This window comes from Apium graveolens, chromosome 4 (genome assembly GCF_009905375.1).
Source record: "Apium graveolens cultivar Ventura chromosome 4, ASM990537v1, whole genome shotgun sequence".
Lineage (NCBI taxonomy): Eukaryota > Viridiplantae > Streptophyta > Magnoliopsida > Apiales > Apiaceae > Apium > Apium graveolens.
In genome coordinates, this window is record NC_133650.1 from 302,604,999 (window position 1) to 302,627,132 (window position 22,134).

The following is a 22,134-nucleotide window of genomic DNA, read 5'->3' on the forward strand; positions in this document are numbered from 1 at the left end:
TTGAAAAAAAACTCGTAATTATATAAACCTAGCACAAATCTGCAATCAAACTTTTAAAATTTAGTCGAATCCCAGTTATCACACAATCCTAAGACTACATTATACCTAACACCGAATTAAGTAGACTTTAATTATATTTTAACACGGATCAATAATATATGAATTACGTTTAGTTTGAATTTAATTTTAGTTTTAGCATAGATCAATAATATACATTATTTTGTTTTAGCCTTATGCCCATTATATCAACCATCTAATTACATTTAGTTTATTTTTAATTTTATTTTAGCTCTAGTTAAATATTATTTTAATCCGAATAGATATTATATATTTTTTTTTTATTTTGATGACATTATATCGACCAACACATTAGGTTGTAGCCCGATTCAATAAAATATTTTTTAGCTAGATAAGTAGTATTTATTATTTTGTTTTAGTTTGAGATATCAAATCTTGGTTTTAGTCTCACACTCGTTATGTCAACCAAATCTAGCTTTTGTTTAATTTCCTTTTAGCCCGGAACAATTATTATTATGTTTTAGACCGAATTGATAATATGTATAATTTTATTTTGGTCCGATGACATTATATCTGCCAAACGAATTTACTTTCAATTTATTTTATTTTAACTCGTTTAATTTTTTGTTTTAACCTGACATTATATCGACCAAACGAATTTGATTTCAAATTTTTATCAATCTTTATTATTTTATTTTAATCCGAGGATGCAAATCCAACTAATTGTATGTAATTTATTTTTATTTTTTATTTAGGATTGGATCAATAGTATAATTTTATTTAATATTATATATTATGTTGTTTAAATCAAGACCATTAGACATATTACAATTCTTTTGTACTTATGTAATTATATTATGAATAACAATCTATTTATGAGAGTGTTTTAAATATTATTATAATTACGGTGACCACCGACTACCAACCAAACTTCCATTTTTTCGTCTTTGATTTGATATAATAGTATAGATAGATGTATTATTTTACCCGTTTTTTAATTACAATTCTTATATTGATTTCAACTTAGTAATACTATTTCTCTTATGACTCGATAGGTATACTTTAATGAAATAATATTTTTTTTTAAAATTGTATTATAGTTATAATCTTTTTATTTATTATAATTAATAATCTTTATTAATAAGTGAAACACTTTTTTAAGTGATACTTTGGTTTCGCCTCTTTTTTGTTTCCTCAACTTTTGGTTTCACCCCTTTTTAATTTTATTATAACTATGAATGTATAATTTTAATATTCTTTTACTTCTATTTGACTTATAATATTATACATATTATTTTACCCATTTTTAATTGCAATTCTTATATTGATTTCAACTCAATAATCCTGTTTTACCATATGACTCAATAGTATATTTTAATGAAATAATAAAATATTTGAAATTGTATAATAATTATAATCTTTTTATTATAATCATGAAACAAAAATTGTACCTATATTAATAAGTGAAATCCCATTTTAAATGGTCCCAAATTTGATATCGCCTTAATTTTGTTTGACCCATATTTTAGTTTCACTTCGATCATCCTATTTCTAATAAAACTCTATATTTTTTTATTTTTAATGAAATATAATAAATTATTGAAATCTTATTATAATTAATCCTATTTTTTATTTCAGCTCGATAATCCTTTTTCTGATATGACTCTATATAACTCTATAATATTTTTTAATGAAATAATAAAATCGTTGATATTATTATAATCTTTTTAATTATATTTTTAATGCAAATAATGTATTTATCACATGCATAATAATTTTTTTTTTTACTTTTCTTAAGATAATTGTGAACAAAAAAAATAAATTAAAAATAACTTTAATTCCCGATTTGTTTTCACCTTTATTTCACCTCTAGATTCATATATTTTGTACAGTTGTGAATTGTTTTTCAATAAATCGATATGATTATTAGAATTATATTGTAATTATAATTTTTTTAATAAATAATAAATTGAGATACTTATAGTGATGTATAATGAGAAAATGCACTGATTACCCCATTATAAATCCGAATGCCCGAAAATACATATTAACTTGGAATATTGGTTAAAAAACGACCAAATAATGCATACTAATATTTTGTTTAAACTATACACCTGTTTTGATCGCTGCAATTAAAGTTTTAAATTTGCTAAATGCAAATGTTCAATGTGAGTATCATATATTAAAAAAATTATAAAAATATGCAAGTTCTATATGTTTATGCCTAGATATATAAAAAACATACATTTTCGTCGTGATGTATATTCAGTATAGGTATTATCCACATTCATGTTTAATGGATATCCTAAGCTATACACCACCTGATAGTTTGGGTATGGATTGAGTTTCGTGAGTATAAATTGATCTATAACTCCGCCCGACACAGGTTATCAACTAGTTGCAGCAAGAGTTGTTTGGAAAACCTGCAATGCTAGTTGGAAAACCTGCAATGCTAGTGAAGTCCCTGGACATCCTCTCCTTCGGCTTCCAAATGGCAACAAATGAAAATGCTGTCCTCTAACATCCATGTATAGTTTTGTGCTAAAAGTACGAAAGTAGTACTGACTTCTATTCTCTATCAACTTTGTTTTTAACACAACTCGACTTTTGTAAATTTTATTTTCTTTTTAGTTAGTGTTCATCCAATAGTCTTTTTAATTTATAAAATAAAAATATTTTTTAAACGATTTGTAAGTTATATTAAAAATTTATTAAGTTATGTTAAATTAAGTAAAATAACTTATATTTATTTTTAATTTTAGAAAAACTACAAACTACTAACACGAATTGACTTATATTCTCTGTAAACTTTATTTATTTATAAATTATATTAAAAATTTATTAAGTTTCGTTAAATTAAGTAAAATAACATATATTTGCTTTTATTTTGAAAAACTACTAATTACAAAGTAAACTATTAACACGAATTGACTTCTATTCTCTCTAAACTTTATTTTCCGTAGTATTATTTTAAAAATAGTTAAGTAATAGAAAATGATTTTAGTAACATTTATTAACTTATAAACTGAAAATTATTGATTTAACGATCGTATTTGTTACTGTCCATCACAACGTTTATATACTTTAAATTAAAAAAACAAAACAAAATCCAACTAGTTATATTGATACATTAATGCCAAGATAAACCTTTTCCTTTTGTCTATCACTTTCTATATTCTATTTGGTCTTTGATCACATTATAACATCAAGTGTTTAACGTGACATGCCTAGAAATTTTCAGTTATATAGGATTTTCAGGAACAGGGTGCAGTGCAGATTGTCTTCTGCAATCTTTTAGTTACTAACCGCCCCGTTTATGTTAGCATATATAATATTATTATTACCGGATAGTTCCGTTGTCACAATAGTTTCCATTGTTAGGTTAATAATTTCCTTTATTGTTGTTTAGGTATTGGCTATATAAACACCTCTTTTATTGTAATGGACGATAATAAGCGTGTATTATAATAAAATCTCTACCAACAGTCATGGCACAAAACTTCCTGGTATTCGCTCTAGCAGCACTTCTCATCTGTTCAACAATGATAACAATCTCAGAAGCGCAACCAAAAACCATAGACTACAGTCCACTTCGAAAAGCAGCTGCGGGCACTCGCAAAAAAGTGGATCTTCCCAAACCTGGTCCAGGGGAGGCAAATCCATACAATCGAGGTTGTAGTCCTATCAACAGGTGCCGCGGTCATCCAAATTAAGTTCTTCATGGCCAAGGGATTGCTGAAAGAGTGCACTGTGACACTGTGACAGTGTTAACATATACAATATTATTATCATTGGATATTTACGTTATTATAACAGTTTCTTTGTTAGTTTAATTTCCTCTACTATTATTTAGTGGTTGGTTACATAGTTGCCCTTTCCCTTCTATCGTAATAGAGAACAAATTTATTTATATATGGATCTAATTTGCTAATTTAGATTTGATGTTTTGTTTGGAGTAATTATGGGTTTTTGCTTTCGAATATGCTGGTTAAACGATACAATTTGGATTTGGATTTTGTTTTGTTTTGGATATAGTTAGGAGTTGGATTCAGTTTTGGTTAGATTTAAGTTTTGGATAATGTGGATTTAGATTCGATTTTGGTTTGATTCCAGTTTCGTTTTTGTTTTTGTTGGTTGCAGTTTACATCAGTTTGGTTATATTTTAGTTGGTCAAGATTTTTTTGAATTATAAAATTATTTCGACATGTTATTGGATGACATGAATGGTTCTCTTTCCCTTGTTCGGTTAAATATTTTGTTAACTCTTATTTTGGTTTGCGATTACGCTTGTTTTGTCTTATTAATAGTCCCAGGAGATCATCCCATGATTCATTAAGCCAGCCATTTAGAATCTCTGACACAATTAGTCTCCTGTCTTTGTTTGTCCTATATTTTCTTTTAAAGACGCTGTTTCCAATCTATCTATATTCTTTATTAATAAGCGAAATTATCTATAATTTTGTGCTAAAAGTATCAAAATACCAAATTTTGGTACTTAGCTAACATAAGTTGAATTCTATTCTCTATCAACTTTGTTTTTAACACAACTCGACTTCTATTCTTTGTAAATTTTATTTTATTTTTAGTTAGTGTTCATCCAATCGTCTTTTTAATTTATAAAATAAAAATATTTTTTAAACGATTTGTAAATTATATTAAAAATTTATTAAGTTACGTTAAATTAAGTAAAATAACTTATATTTATTTTTAATTTTATAAAAACTACAAATTACTAACACGAATTGACTTATATTCTCAGTAAACTTTATTTATTTATAAATTATATTAAAAATTTATTAAGTTACGTTAAATTAAGTAAAATAACATATATTTGCTTTTATTTTGAAAAACTACTAATTACAAAGTAAACTATTAACATGAATTGACTTCTATTCTCTGTAAACTTTATTTTCAGTAGTATTATTTTAAAAATAATTAAGTAATTGAAAATGATTTTAGTAACATTTATTAACTTATAAACTGAAAATTATTGATTTAACGATCGTATTTGTTACTTTCCATCACAACGTTTATATACTTTAAATTAAAAAAAAAATTAACAGTAAAAAATTTATGGCCTGTATTTAGATTATATTTAGTAATATTAAATTAAGTTTAATAACATCTATTTACTTTTACTTTATAAATTAATTTTTATCGATAATTAAGTAATATTAAACTAACTATATTGAAAAGGCTAATTATAAGATAATTATCAAATTATATTAATTAATATTAAATTGTCTAAAGATTATATATTTTATTCATAAGATAGAGATACAATTCGTTTCACAAAAATAAAACTAATATGTTAGATTTTTTATATCAAGTAAAACAATGGAAAACTAGAATTATAGTGGAAAATTTCATAACTAATTCGATTCTTTTTAACTACATAACTATTTTTTGCAAGTATTAATTTAATATTTGATATTAATATATTAATTTTAATTCGTGTTTCACACGGATTATGAATAATTCTCTACATATATTAATTAAATATTTTTAGTCTCGGTCTCGTGTTTCGCACGGGTTATCAACTATCTATTACTATTATATAAAAGACGAAACATTGAAAGTGTTGGTACGGTAGGGTACCTGTTTTTTGGTACACGCTGAATTTACTGAATTATCCTTATTTTACTTAAAAAAATAAATAAAAATTGTTTTCAATTAGAACATGTTACCCTTTTTATTTTTTTAAATTAAAATAATTTCTTTAAATATCACACCCTTAGTAATTGAATTATAATAGAAAAAGAAATAAAAGTCGTTACCAACTATAAAACGTTACCTTTTTATTTCTCTCAATTAAAATAACTTCTCTAAATATCACAAACAAGTTTATTTAATAAAAAACTATAAAACGTTACCTTTTTATTTCTCTCAATTAATACAACTTCTCTAAATATCACAAATAAGTTTATTTAATAAAATTTACTAATATATAAAAGACGAAACATTGAAAGTTTTGGTACGGTACGGTACCTGTTTTTTGGTATACGCTGAATTTGCTGAATTATCCTTATTTTACTTAAAAGTTTTATTAGCCTTAGGAATCGAATTATAATAGAAAAAGAAATAAAAATCGTTTTCAATTATAACACGTTACCTTTTTTATTTTTCGAAATTAAAACAATTTCTATAAATATCACACCCTTAGTAATCGAATTATAATAGAAAAAGAAATAAAAGTCGTTACCAACAAAAAAACAAGGGTAAATTTGACTAGCTAAATTTGACCAAGAGCGGTCACATTTAAGGTCAACTTTTATTTATAACTGGTCACACTTATATTTGACCGAAAGCAGTCAAATTTGAGGTCAAATATTTATTTACTAATGGTCAATATTTAATTTTGACTAGCAGCAGTCAAATTTATTTTCTAGTCAAATTTGTTCGGTCATTTTTATTTTTTGAGTCCTAAAAAAAGAAATAAAAACTTCCCGCCCAGTGAACAAATTTGTTAGCTGTAAATTTGACCGCAAACAGTCATATTTAGGGGCGGTCAAATTTATATTTTGGTGCTAAATTTCCCGCCCAAAATAAACAAATATTATTAAAATCAAATTTGACTGACGACAGTCATGTTTATAAATGTGACTGCGAGTAGTCAATTTTAGTAATATAACAAAAAATTTAGAAAAAAATTAATATATTTGGTTTGATATTTTAACAGTCAACTAGTTGTTTGACGAGAATTTTTTACTAGTATTTTGTCCCATATTAATGTTTCGATTTTTCTAAAAATATTTATGAATGATCGAACCATACAGATGTCAAGATCGATATATTTTAGTAATATGATAAAAAGTTTAGAAAAAAATAAATGTATTTGATTTGCTATTTTAGCAGTCAATCAGTAGTTTGACGAGTATTTTCTTACTAGTGTTTAGTCCCATATATATGTTTCAATTTTTCAAAAATTATTTATGAATGATCCAATCATACAGATGTCGAGATCTCTATATTTTGTAATATGATAACAATTTTAGAAAAAATATATATATTTGGTTTGCTATTTAAACAGTCAACCAATAGTTTAACAAGTACTTCTTACTAGTGTTTAGTCTCATATTGATGTTTTATTTTTTTTAAAACTATTTACGAATGATCTAATCGTACGTATGTTAACATATATATTTTAGTGATATGATAAATGTTTAGAAAAAGTAAATATATTTGGTTTGCTATTTTAACAGTCAGCTAGTAGTTTGACGAATACCTCTTACTAGTGTTTAGTCCCATATTAATGCATCGATTTTTTTGAAAATATTTATAAATGATCCGACCGTACGGATGTCAAGATCTATATATTTTAGTAATATGATAACAATTTTAGAAAAAAAATATACATATTTGGTTTGCTATTTAAACAGTCAACCAATAGTTTGACCAATACTTCTTACTAGTGTTTAGTCCCATATTGATGTTTCAATTTTTTTAAATTTTTTTATGAATGATCCAACCGTACGGATGTCAACATCTATAATTTAGTTATATGACAAAAAATTTAGAAAAGGTTGGCGAAAGTGTAAACTAGTGACCTCGGAAGCAGGGATGGCAATTTAATCCGATCTGAAACCCGATCCGCAATACGAGATTTTGGATATACCGAACCCGAAGTTTTGGATTTGGATTTGGATTTCCACGATACCGAACCGATAACCGATCCAAAATCCAAAACTCAATCCAAACCCGATTCAAGCCCGAAATCTGATAAAAACCCGATACATAAAATAGTATACAATGTTTCCATAATGTATTATTTATAATATTTTAGATGAAAAGACATATAAATTATATATTTTTATTTTATTATATTAGTAGTAATTGATTAATATCAAGATTGTTAAGACTTATTTACTAAATTGTAACTCTTTTTTTAATCTGAACTTTTATTATTTAAGTTGTACTTTATATATATATATATAAAAAAAAAATTCATTTGCGATGTAATACTAAATATTATGCTATTAACGTATTTTAAATTTTACTCAACATGTCAACTTGTGTCGTATAATGCTTTTGACTATTTAATAATATATTTATTTTAATATTAGGTAATATATAAAGTAGGTAATGGTGATTCTATGCATCAATGATATTGAATTTGAATACATTAATCGTAATTTTGGATACCCGCAAAATACCCGATCCGATCCGAAACCCGACGGATTTGGATTTGGATAACCCAAAAATATTTGGATTTGGATCTGAACCCGACTCGTTGCCATCCCTACTCGGAAGATAGGTGGGCCATACCAACTTGTTGCTTGAACAAATTCTAGTAAAACAAAATAATTAAAAATTAAAAATTAAAATTAAAATGCTTAATCATTTTATAAAATTTATAAATTTATTTTAGGCACATATCATATCAAATTGAGAAATCACTAAAAAACATTGATGTTAGATTTATTTAAGAATTTTGAATTTTAGAAAAGATAAATGTATTTAAAGATGTAGTGTAACAACATATTGTATAAACTAAAAAAATTTTAAGAGACGATAACAGTGATCGAGTGAAGAAAATCAAGCATAATTCAAATTATTCCTTGATATATATAATTTGAAGTTTAAATTTACGGCTTGCACATACAATGGTTAGTAGTGTTGTGTTATCTAAATTAGAATTTGAACAATCCAACCGTATGAATTTTAACTTTCTTAGACTTTAAGAGTTTATGTAAAAAATAAAATGATTATATGAATTGCAAATCCATTATTTATATATATTTACGAAATTGTTAAATAACCTCCACTTTTTACTATATAAACTCCACTTTTAAATTTTAGACATTTTATTACACATTTTTCCATGATATTTAAAAGTAAAATTCTTGGAATTTGTTTCTATTATGGGTAGTGATAGGGATAAATAAATTATGATTGTATAATTAAATACTGCATTAATTGTACAAGCTGTGGGCTGCTAGGCCCAATAAAAAGATATATGAAACTCAGACCAGAAAGGTTAAGCCTGATGGACCAGATCAGGCCTGATGGAATAAAAAAGGCCCAAAAGCCCTAATTATTAATTAATTTCGTAATTAATTAATAAGGGAAAAATCAGCTATTGAGAAGAGTCCCGGTAAGGATGTAAATCCTTATAGATTAGCCTCAAGGGGACCTAAAAGGATAAGGAATCAGCTTCCTACTTCCTAGGACTCCTAAGTCTATCCTAATTCATAGGCTTGTCCACCAAGTCTCCTATACCAAGTCCAATTCAAGGACTTCCACATCTATATAAGGGGCCTCACCCCACAAATCAGAACTACGTTTTTTGGCTTGATTCTCTAAATTCACAGAGATACGTAGGCATCTCGTAAAGGCAGAATTAAGCTACGAAGTACGAGAGCAGCCATTAAAGGCCTTGAGCTCCCGAATCTTAGTATTAAATACAGCAAGTAGTAACCTTAGCTTTTTATCCATAACATTTGGCGCCGTCTGTGGGAAAAACAACAACAATGGCGAGAACACGGAGAACAATTGGAGCTCTAGAGGAAGGAACACCATCAGAGACAACCCAGGTGATTTCATCAACCGTGGAGGTTCCTCCCCATTCAACTTATGCATCTACTCAGGGGGAAGCCCAGACAGGGGCAACTCAACCTCAGCCACAAGGGACAACTCCCCCGACTATTCAAGGTACGAATCCTCAAGTTCAACAAGTACATATACCTGTGAATTCTCGACCCGTCGGGTATGAATATTCAACTGTTGTTACTACTAACCCCCCTTATGGGATGCCCCTTCACCCTGAGGTTGGAGGAAGCGGATATGCTGGGCGAAGTGAAGCACGAGGGCGGTCGCCCCCCTATATACGAGGTTTGGATCCTATCCCTGAGGATCGGGAATTTTCTGGTCCATACACTGAGAGAGACTCCGAATCTTCGGATGATGAAGTGGCCCCGAGAAGGAGGCGTCCTGGAAAAGAGCCAATGGCCGATGGAAGGCAACGCCCCCAAAGCACCCCAGGGGCGAATCCCCAAGAAGTGCAGGAAAAGATCAGGGCTCATGAGGCTGAAATCCAAAGGCTGAGGCGTGACTTGGAGGCTCACCAAGCCACCAGAACCCACATACCTCCTAGGGGGAGAAATCCTCCTCCTATCATAGACCTGGATGGTCCGGTAAGAAGAAGGGCTGCTGTCCCAAGAACTGATCCAAGCAATCTCCTTCCCCTTGGAGATCCTGATGATCCAACTCCACCCTTCACAGAAGAGATAATGAATGCCCATATCTCAAGGAAATTCAAGATGCCCACTATCAAAGCCTATGATGGCACGGGAGACCCCGCTAATCATGTTAGGACATTCTCTAATGCACTGCTGCTGCAACCCGTGAACGATGCTATAAAATGTCGGGCCTTTCCTCAAACCCTGTCGGGTATGGCTCAAAGATGGTACAGTCGCCTACCCCCAAATTCTATTGGATCATTCAGAGAATTAAGTCAGGCTTTTATTAAGCAATTCATCAGTGGAAGAGTCCATGAGAAAAGTTCAGCATCTCTTATGAGTCTTGTGCAGGGAGCTAAGGAATCCTTAAGAGATTACCTGAATCGTTTTACAAAGGAGGCTTTAAAAGTCCCAGACCTTGATGATAAGGTAGCCATGATAGCACTGCAACAAGGAACTAGGGATGAGTTTTTCAAGATGTCTTTGGCCAAACGACCCCCTGAGAGCATGTTGCAGCTCCAAGAGAGGGCAGGGAAGTATATCAAGGTTGAAGAAAGTATGAGGAAGACCGTAGTAAGTAATGAGCCCACTGGAGGCAAGAAACGAAAAACTGATTTGGAATATATCGCTAAGGATAAATATCCTAGAACTGAACAAAACCCTGATTCAACCCCCAAGAAGGGAGGACCTGGGCAAAAGTTCACTGAATACGCTAAGCTGAATGCTCCCAGAAGTCAGATTTTGATGGAGATTGAGAAAGACAGAGATATTCGCTGGCCTAAGCCCTTGAAGGCTGATCCCGCCAAGCTAGATAAGGGCAAGTATTGCAGGTTTCACAAAGATGTTGGCCATGACACCGATGAGTGTAGACAGTTGAAAGATGAAATTGAGTTTTTGATTCGAAAAGGAAGATTGAACAAGTATGCTGGAGATGGAGGAGACATAAATAATAATGGAAGGAAGAACTTTGAAGATCGTAGGAGGGACCAAGATGATCAGGGGCGGAATCCCCAACCTAGAGGACCAGTTATAAACACCATTTATGGAGGGCCGAGACCTCGAGGGCCTGTGATAAACACGATCTTTGGAGGTCCAACTGCTGCTGGATTGTCCAAAAATTCCAGAAAGGCGTATACTAGAGAGGTTATGCATATTGTTGGAGAAGCCCCGAAGAGGGCCAGGACAGAAGTAACATTGGCTTTTGATGATTCCGACCTAGAGGGTGTGAAGTTTCTCCATGACGACCCGCTGGTCATAACGCCGATAATAGGAAATAGCCCGGTTAAGAGGGTCCTTGTGGATAATGGTGCTTCTGTGGATATCTTGCTCCACGACACCTTTCTAAGGATGGGGTATAACGACTCCCAGTTAACACCAACCGACATGCCGATATATGGATTTGCTGGAGTAGAATGTCCTGTGGAAGGGATAATCAAGTTGTCAACCACCATAGGTACGGAGCCAAGGCAAGCAACGCAGATGCTGGATTTCGTAGTGGTAAAGGCTAGTTCAACTTATAATGCTATCATGGGGAGAACAGGGATACATGCCTTCAAGGCAGTCCCCTCTTCCTACCATTCAGTCATGAAGTTTCCCACCCGAAACGGGATTGGAGAAGAGAGAGGGGATCAAAAAATGGCTAGAAGCTGTTATGTGGCCTCTTTGAGGGCAGATGGAGTCGGGGGGCAGGTTCTTCCTATTGAAGATATGGATGTTCGAGAAAATGATGAGAATAGAGGAAGGCCAGCAGAAGAATTGGTTTCGGTTCCTTTAGATCCCAAGAATCCTGAGAGGATGACTTTCATTGGAGCCACATTAGAGGAGCCCCTTAGAGGGAAGTTAGTGAAATTTTTGCAAGAAAATAGTGATGTGTTTGCATGGTCAGCAGCTGATATGCCAGGCATAGACCCGGAGTTAATTACTCACAAGTTAAACGTGGATCCAAGCCGGAAGACAGTGAAACAAAAGAAAAGAAATTTTGCCCCGGAAAGACAAGAGGCTATAAAGCAGGAAGTGGAAAAGCTCTTAGAGGCTGGTTTCATTGAGGAGATTCAATTTCCGGAGTGGTTAGCAAACCCTGTAATGGTGAAGAAGGCTAATGGAAAGTGGAGGATGTGTATAGACTTCACCGATCTGAATGATGCATGCCCCAAAGACTGTTTTCCGCTGCCTAGAATTGATACTTTGATTGATGCCACCGCTGGACATGAGATGCTGAGTTTCATGGATGGGTTTAGCGGATACAACCAGATCAAAATGCATAAGGATGACATTCCAAAGGTATCATTTATCACTGATTTTGGTGTTTATTGTTATCTTGTTATGGCGTTTGGTCTCAAGAATGCAGGAGCCACCTATCAAAGGTTGGTGAATAAAATTTTTAAGGATCTTATTGGGAAGACTATGGAAGTCTATGTTGATGACATGCTAGTCAAGAGTCTAGTAAAGACTGATCATATAACCCATTTGAGGGAAGCTTTTGAGGTCCTGAGGTACCACAAGATGATGTTGAATCCTACGAAGTGTGCTTTCGGAGTAGGATCTGGAAAATTCTTGGGATTGATGGTCTCAAAGAGGGGAATTGAGGCTAACCCCGATAAAATAAAGGCAATCCTGGACATGGAACCCCCAAAAACTGTCAAGGATGTTCAGAAACTCACAGGAAGGGTTGCTGCGCTAGGACGATTCATCTCCAAGTCAGGAGACAAGTGCTTGTCATTCTTCAAGTCATTAAAGAATATTAAGGACTTTGTATGGAGTGAGGAAAATCAGAAGGCATTTGAAGAGTTAAAGAAGTATATGGGCCAGGCCCCGTTGTTAGCCAAGCCAGTTCTGGGTGAAGTTTTATTCTTGTACTTGGCTGTTTCAGAAAGCGCCTTGAGCGCGGTGTTGGTTAAGGAGGAACTGAAAGTCCAGAAACCCGTATACTATGTCAGCAAAATTTTGCATGGTGCTGAGTTGAATTATTCAGCCATTGAGAAATTCGCTTTAGCCTTGGTAATGGCTTCAAGAAAGCTGCGTCCTTATTTTCAAGCTCACCAAATTGAAGTGCTAACAAATCAGCCACTGAGAAATATCATTCACAGTCCCAAGGCAAGTGGGAGACTGATTAAGTGGGCAATAGAGTTGGGAGAGTTTGATCTCAAGTATAAGCCACGTATGGCCATAAAAGCCCAGGCACTAGCTGACTTCGTGGTGGAATGTACCATACCCAACCAAGAAGTCGGGGGGCAGGAAGATACCATACCTCAAGACAAGGGAGTCGACAATGGGGACAAGGAGAAAGAATATTGGGTTCTCTATTTTGATGGAGCATCAAAAACAAATTCCAGTGGAGCAGGGTTGGTTTTGCAAAGCCCTGATGGATTCTTAATTGAGTATGCCATGAAGCTAGACTTCCCAACCACAAACAATGAGGCAGAGTATGAAGCCCTGATTGCTGGCCTTGGTCTAGCTGGGACACTCAGAGTCAAAAACTTAAAGGTCCGTGGAGACTCGAAATTGATCATATCCCAGGTAAAGGGAGAATTTGAAGCAAGGGATGATACGATGGCTAAGTATGTTCGCCTAGTAAGGGCTGTAATGACCCAATTTAATGAATGCCATGTTGAACACATTCCAAGGGAAGAAAATGCTAAAGCAGATGCGCTATCAAAGTTTGCTTCATCTGAGATTGAAGAAAGTTCAGGAAGTGTGTACTTCCGTGTTTTGAAGACACGAAGCATAGATGTTAAGCTTGTGGCTCCCGTAGGCTTGGGGACGTCATGGATTGATCCCATCAAGGCTCACATTCAGACCGGTTGGTTGCCAAGCGATGCAATTGAGGCACGGAAGTTAACTGTTCGAGCACTAAGGTACTCTTTGATAGATGGGATTCTATATAAAAGATCTTTCGTGGTTCCTTACTTGAGGTGTCTCAGGCCCGATGAGGCACGCTTAGCTCTTGAGGAAGTGCATGGAGGTATTTGTGGGCAACACTTGGGGGGCAGGGCCTTGGCTCATAAGATAACTCGTTTAGGCTTCTATTGGACAGAAATGATGGCTGATGCCAAAGAATACGTAAAGAAGTGTGACCGCTGTCAGAAGCATGCACCAATTGTTAGACAACCCCCTGAGATGCTGACCTCTATCAACTCGCCTATTCCCTTTGCCATGTGGGGGATGGATATTCTAGGGCCTTTTCCTATGGCCACGGCACAAAGGAAATTTCTGATTGTAGCCATTGATTATTTCACCAAGTGGATTGAAGCCAAACCCTTGGCCAAAATCACTACTAAGCAGGTTGCACAATTCCTGTGGGAAAACATTATGTGCCGATATGGAATTCCCCGTATCCTTGTCACTGACAATGGAACACAATTCAACAATGAGGAATTCAAGAAGTATTGTGAAGAAAATGAAATCGAGTTACGATTCACCTCTGTGGCTCACCCGCAAGCCAATGGACAAGCAGAGGTAGCAAATCGGATAATCCTGGATGGACTAAAGAAGAGGATCGAGAAGTCAAGAAATAATTGGGTAGATGAGATACTTCCAATATTATGGGCCTACAGGACTACTTGTAGAGTCACGACAGATGCAACTCCTTTCATGTTGGCATATGGGGCGGAAGCAGTAGTTCCCGTGGAGATATCACATTCCTCTCCAAGGATTCAGGCTTTCGATGAGAAAGAAAATGAGGAAGGGCAGAGATTAGCCCTGGATTTAATTGATGAAGTGCGAGATAAAGCACATGCAAAGATAGTAGAATATCAGAAAAAAGCTTCATTCTACTACAACCTAAGGGTTAAAGAAAGGTTTTTTAAACAAGGCGATCTAATCTTGAGGAAGATAGAAGCATCTGGTGTAGGACAAAAAGGGAAGCTTGCCCCGAATTGGGAAGGGCCGTACAGAGTCAAGAGTGTTCAAGGTAGAGGAACCTACAAGCTAGAGACTATGGATGGTTTTGAAGTCCCGAGAACTTGGCATGCACAAAACCTGAAGGTTTACTATGTGTAGGGAAGCCGGATACGATTCTCACTCGTCAGGATGGCGAGTAGGTTGAAAAGCACCTTGAAGCTTTGCTTGCTTAGGATTTATATGTTTTAGTTTTATTACGAAATTTATTAAGACTTGTGTAAGGGACGAATCCCAGACAATTTTATGAAATTCATAAGTTCTTCAAAGTATGTTTGTGGCCTAACAAATAAAAATCAAATGCATGGATGCAAGCATAAAAGGTGATAAATGAAATAGATCTGATAGATGTTACAAAAGTTTGATAAATAAAGTCTCGAAAATAAAAAAAGCCACGCAGGGCTGAAAAAGCTCTAAGGAGCTGAAGTACCCTCGGCATCCATATCATCGTCCTCTCCACTCTCGCTGGATGTCTCTGTCGTCTCGGAGGAGGAGGAAGAGCTGTCGTCCTCAGCAGGTCTGGAAGAAGACTCGGGAGGAGGAAGGAGTGGATCCTGAGGAACATGGTCCGAGACAACTACTCGGGTACGAAACCTCTGTAGCAAAGCCTCGTCATCAGGGCAGGTGTAGTCCGCCGGGTTAATATCAGGACAAGCCTCATTCACGGTCCCAAGGGCCGTGTCCCAACCAGTCCTAAAAAACTCGGGAAAGACTGAATCATCCCTAATCCTCATGGATTGGGCAAACTCCTCCGAGTCCAGATAGTTGTCTATAGCTTTATCCTTCTCCGCCCGAAGTACCACCAGCTCGGCGTTAGACTCTCCGAGTTCTTCCTCCTTGCGCTTGAGCTTCTTCTCCAGGGTAGCATACTTCTTCTGTTGCCTCCTGAGGGCATTATCGGCCTTATCAGAAGCCCGCTTCCATGATTCGGCTTGCCTCACAGCGCCTTGAAAATAGGCGTTAGACTGAAACAAAGCAATTAACAAAGTATAAGGCAATGCTACAAGAACGAAAAATAAGTTCAAAAAAGAGAAGGCATACCGAAGCCAGAGACTGAGCTCCCATGAGCTTGATCCTCTCAAGATCAGGGGTGGCCACCACATCAGTAAAATCCTTGGGGGTCACGCTATGGTAAGACCAATCCCAAGCATGTTTCGTAGAACCAACTACGGTGTCCCCTCGGCGGAATCCCCAGAGAGGCTGAAAGGCGCCTGTGGCAGCAGCAGTAGGGGCAGCAACAGTGATAGGAGTACCATGGCCTCCAGCTCCTTCAGTTGAGGCCTCCCCTATAGGCTCTTTGTGCTTCTTCAAAAAGATAGGCTCCGTGGCCTTTCCCCGGGTGTCTAGGCCTGCGAGCCGAGCTTTCTTCATCCTAGCTGTTTCCTCAACCAAAGGAACATTGTCCTCGTTAATCTCCTTAGCAGCTGAAACAAAGCAAAGGACAAAATAAGTGAAGTTAATAATGCATGAAATGAAGTAAAATTGAGAAGGGAAGAAAAATACCCTGTTGAGAAACAGAGGATAGTCCCACATGAATCAGGGAAAACTCCTCTAAGAGAGTCCAGCTGGTGGTCGTGCCATCATCCTGAGTAAGCCCATTATAAATAATAGTTTCTTCAGGAGTTAAGTGAATGGATTTGAGGCTACCATCACTGATCTTCCCAAAGGAAGATCGAAAAAGTGTGCCCCAGTCACCATTCTCCCAACGTAACCCGACGAAACTATTCCTCCAATTTTGATTATTATCAGGAATAGAGGCACTGTTAAAAATATGTTTGCTTTTGGGCCTTTGCTTGACATAGACCCAGCCGCAGATGCTGGAAGAACTATTGTAACACTGAAAGACTTTCCTAAAAACAGCTACAGAAAGAGGAAAGCCCTCCCTAAGACAGCAGACCATAAAACATAGAATGTTCCTCCAGGCGTTTGGAGGAAGCTGACACGGGTTGATTTGTAAATCAGCCAAAAGATGAGGAATAAAGGGGTGAAAAGGAAACCTAAGCCCAGCATTAAGGGCATCTGTGTAAATGAAGAGAGTATCGGGTCTCCAGTGGCAAGTACGATCACCACCAGAGACTGGAACTAATCTAAGGGGAGGAAGGACGTTATAACGAGCATTTAGTTTATTGAAATCTATGTTGTGCCAAGTATTACAATGATTAAAAGAGTCGAGATGTGCAGTGGAGGGATATTCATCCCCCCTAGTGTTAATCATATCGATTAAAGACATTTATGAAGAACGGATCTCGATATCCTTACCTCGTTTTGAAGTCGAGGCTATCTTGGCCGCCCTCTCAGAACTCTTGTCAGCCATTAGTAAAGCTAGGAAGGATAGGTTGGAAAACTAAAGGAGGGGATTTGAGAGAGGAAAGGTTAGAAAGTTGGAGGAAGGATGAGGAGAAGTTGTAGAATGAGTAGGGAGGTGAAATGAGAGGTGTGGAGAAATCAAACTCTCACCCCACCTTTATATAGCCAAGGAAGGGGGATAATGGGCCTTAAAAAGCCCATTTGGGCCCAAAGCTTAGAAGGTTCTGGAACTATCCAAGAAGTTCCTGGAAAAACCAAGTGAAAAATTTTAATTTTTAAAAGATTCTAGAAGAATCCAGAAAAACCTTAGAAGAACCTGGAATTTGGGCTTAAAGATAAAGGCCCAGAACTAAGGCCCAGGTATAAAAGCCATGTTTGAGGCCCAAATACCTTTTTAAGAGGGGTGAAAGAAAAGCCCAGTTAAAAACAGAGGGCCCAAAGATTAGCCCAATAAAACTAGCCCAGAAAAGGGCCCATTTAGTTGAAAAATCAAAGGCCCAAAAGGGAAAACCCAGATTTATTAGGGAATGGGCCCAGGATTAAAACCCACTAAAGGGTTGGCCCAAGAAAATCTAATCAGAAAAAGGGATGGCCCAAGATAGAGGCCCAGGAAAGTTAGAAATAAAAAGTTGGTACCCTTTACCCAATTCGATCAGGACTTGCCTTAAAACCCTAGTCGAATGAATTGAGGTAGAATTTCCTTCGACCAGGGCTGAGAAAAGGGGCTAATTCGGTCAAGAAAAAATTCTGACCAAAATTCTTGGTCGAAAATACCGGAATAATTTTTAACCCTGCTTCTTGACCCAGCTCAACCAGAAATCATAAGAATTCCTGATCGAAATGCTTAAGGTCGAATAGAATTCGATCAAGGCTCAAAACCAGACTTAATTCGATCAGGATTTAGACCCGTTCGACCAAGAAATACGAAGGAATCCTGGCCGAACCAATCCTGCTCGAAATAGCCTCGACCAAGGCAGGAAGGGTGGTTAATTCGGTCAGAAACACAGGAATCCTGACCGAAAGGGACGAAAATTCCTAGTCGAAAATTTCTGCCAAAAAAAAAAAAATTAAAAAAAATTAAAAAACAAAGCAAAAATCCTGGTCGAAATTCGACCAGGAAGTGAGATCGAATGTATCCTCCTCGAATTCCCTTCGACCAAGGCACAACAAAGGCTAATTCGACCAGGATCCTGGTCGAATGGATTCCTGGTCGAAAATTGTATAAAAAAAAAAAAGAGAGAGAAAAAAGGAAGAAAAAGGGAAGAAAAAATCCTGGAAAAATACAAAAAATAAGGAAATTCCTTAAATAGTTTCTGAAAAATGTTAATGTTTTCAGAAATAAGGAATAAATCCAGAAATTAAGGATAAATCCCAGAAATTAAGGGAAAAATCCAGAAATTAAGGGAAAAATCCAGAAATTAAGGATAAATCCCAGAAATTAAGGATAAATCCCAGAAATTAAGGGAAAAATCCAGAAATTAAGGGAAAAATCCAGAAATTAAGGATAAATCCCAGAAAAATAAGGATAAATCCCAGAAATTAAGGGAAAAATCCAGAAATTAAGGGAAAAATCCAGAAATTAAGGATAAATCCCAGAAAAATAAGGAAAAATCCCAGAAAAATTAGGGAAAATCCCAGAAAAATTAGGGAAAATTCCAGAAATTAGGGAAAAATAATTCCTAAATAAAAGGAAAAATTCGTTGTAAACGTGTAGGTCGCTCCACACTTTACGAAAAAACGAAACCCTGTAAGGGAACAAATAGACTTAACTTCTGCGAAACCTATTCAATGTTTCCCAAAAGTTGGGGGGCAAATGATAGGGATAAATAAATTATGATTGTATAATTAAATACTGCATTAATTGTACAAGCTGTGGGCTGCTAGGCCCAATAAAAAGATATATGAAACTCAGACCAGAAAGGTTAAGCCTGATGGACCAGATCAGGCCTGATGGAATAAAAAAGGCCCAAAAGCCCTAATTATTAATTAATTTCGTAATTAATTAATAAGGGAAAAATCAGCTATTGAGAAGAGTCCCGGTAAGGATGTAAATCCTTATAGATTAGCCTCAAGGGGACCTAAAAGGATAAGGAATCAGCTTCCTACTTCCTAGGACTCCTAAGTCTATCCTAATTCATAGGCTTGTCCACCAAGTCTCCTATACCAAGTCCAATTCAAGGACTTCCACATCTATATAAGGGGCCTCACCCCACAAATCAGAACTACGTTTTTTGGCTTGATTCTCTAAATTCACAGAGATACGTAGGCATCTCGTAAAGGCAGAATTAAGCTACGAAGTACGAGAGCAGCCATTAAAGGCCTTGAGCTCCCGAATCTTAGTATTAAATACAGCAAGTAGTAACCTTAGCTTTTTATCCATAACAGGTAGTTATGTCATTTGCAATACACTTGGAGTTTAAATAATATTTTTTAAGTTTATTTATCAATTCCATATATATATATATTAAAATTTATCATATTTATCATATTTATCACATCTATAAAATTGACTGCTTTCAGTCACATTTAAAAATATCACCGTTGTTAGTCAAATTTAAGTACATATTTAACCGCAAATCCTAGTTTGTCAAATTTACTAAATTGACCGGCATCAGTCATATTTATAAATATAACCGAAGCGGTCATAATTATTAATTTGACTGAAGGGAGTCATATTTATAAATTTGACCGAATGCGGTCAAATTTGATACCATGTCAGCGATCCATGTGAAACACATCCAACAGTCCAAATTTAACTAACCAAAATTACAATCCAATGGTCCAGATTCTTCACAGCAACTCTCTTTTACATATAAATACATTATATACATACATATACATTCTAATTCCTCCATTATCTCTTTCATCTTTTCCTCTCCACCTCTCTTCATACCCTCTCCCACACATCCACCTCTCTCTACCTTCTCCCACAAATCATAAACACAAATATACACAAATATATATACATACATATACAAACACTTAGATAATTATACATGCTAAACTAATCCCGTACAAATTTTGTTTCATATAACATTAACATTAACAATAACAAATTCTAACTTGTGAAAATTTGGAGAAAAAAACATTTTCAACAATCGAAGTTATTCTGATGACGGGAGCATATTCATCAACCAATCAATGTCCGATGACCATTTCTGTCAAACTAAATAAAGAAAAAGTAGTGTTTTAGAATTCGGTTTGAAAGTTTTAGTTTAGTTCTATAAGTAAGTTTATAATGAAAATAATATTTATAATTATGAAATATGATATATAATTATTTTGTTGTGTTAATTATTTATATAACATAAATTGTATATTGATTAGTGACAAAAAATCATAATAACAAAAATTACGTGTTGTGGCAAATTTTTGGCAGAAACTTAGCAGAATGTACCGGAAAGTTACTGCATTTGACAAATATGGGTTACAGTTAAATTTGAATTCCTTCGGTCAATTTTATATTTTTGACTGCGTTCGGTCAAATTTATAAATTTGACGGAATTCGGTCAAATTTGCTTTACGTTAGGCGGCAAATTCACAATTTTTCAAATTTTAAAATTTTTAGCGGCAAAATTTAAAAAATTCAAATTTTTAGGCGCCAATTTAAAAAAAAAATCAAATTTCAAAATTTTCAAAAATTTGGTTAAATTTAATCGGTCAATTTTAGGCAGTCAAGTTTGATCGGTCAAATTTATGTTAAATTTGACCGATTTTGCTAAATTTAACCAGTCTAAAAAAGACCGACACAATTCGGTCAAATTTAACTAAATATGACCGCCGCTGGTCAAATTTAGCTAAATATGATAGAAAATTTTCGGTCAAATTTAATCATTTTTCTTGTAAATATCACAGACAAGTTTATTTAATAAAATATAATAATAATATTATAACCACCAATAACTAAAAAATTACCTCTTTTGCTTTCAAAAATAAATTACCTCTTTCAACTACTTAATTGTTTATTTTATTTAATTATTATTTTACTTAAAGACTTTATTAAGCTCCTTGACTTTAACAATCAATAAATTCTTAACTGCTTTACAAAAATAACTTAGCATCATCATCCCTATTACTCGATAATAATAACAATTTTCATCTCATAATGCAAAACCCTCTCTTCTTGAAACAATGCAAAAGTCAAAATCATCTGCAGCTCTAACCAGTAGCTGTCGCATATATATTTTTTACGGGTTCCATATTAAAAAATATTTATTTTATATAATTTTTAGTATTAATGTAAAGACAAATATAGTTAAAGTAAGTATTATCTTACAATTCAATTACATAAACAAAATAGGAAAAAAATATTTTTGATTTTTGAAGTCGAATTATTTATCTATCTATATTATTATATTAAATACGAAACTTTACGGTACTTCCTTCAATTACATACTTTCCATTTTTTTAATTTTTTTTTAATATTTTACTCAAATGCTTTTACTTAATTAATATCTAACCAAAGACCTTTATAAGTAAAATGCGTTGCTTTTTTTTATTTTCACCAACTAAAACAGCTCTTTCTCTACAAATATTTTAGACAATTCTTTTTAATCTATACATTTTTTAAATAAAACATGTTGTCTTTTCTATTTTCTTCAAATAAAACAAATCTTTCTCTAAAAATATTATGCACAATTCTTTTAAATATATGCCAATTATCTATCTATTAATCTATCTATCTTCTATATTGTCTATACTATTATATTAAAGACGAAACAATCTAAATTTTGTT

General features: G+C 34.1%; 1 protein-coding gene across 1 annotated transcript; it reads right to left on the reverse strand.

Moving 5' to 3' along the window:
- Positions 1-3,702: 3,702 nt before the first annotated feature.
- On the reverse strand, positions 3,703-20,290 carry LOC141719977 (uncharacterized). The gene is made up of 4 exons (XM_074522339.1): positions 20,233-20,290; positions 16,134-16,303; positions 15,758-16,057; positions 3,703-3,774 (listed from the first exon to the last, which is right to left on the reverse strand). Exons 1-4 carry the CDS (start codon positions 20,288-20,290, stop codon positions 3,703-3,705), a joined length of 600 nt encoding a protein of 199 aa, XP_074378440.1.
- Between the last annotated feature and the right edge of the window lie 1,844 nt (positions 20,291-22,134).

Bases quoted from the DNA above. Each gene is read 5' to 3' on its own strand.
- LOC141719977 (XM_074522339.1), bottom strand. From the start codon at position 20,290: ATGAAGAGAGGTGGAGAGGAAAAGATGAAAGAGATAATGGAGGAATTA. The intron at 16,304-20,232 runs GTATGTATATAA...CTGCTGCCACAG, and splicing joins GGAGGAATTAGAATGTATAT to GCGCCTTTCAGCCTCTCTGG. The intron at 16,058-16,133 runs GTATGCCTTCTC...GCTTTGTTTCAG, and splicing joins GAGCTCAGTCTCTGGCTTCG to TCTAACGCCTATTTTCAAGG.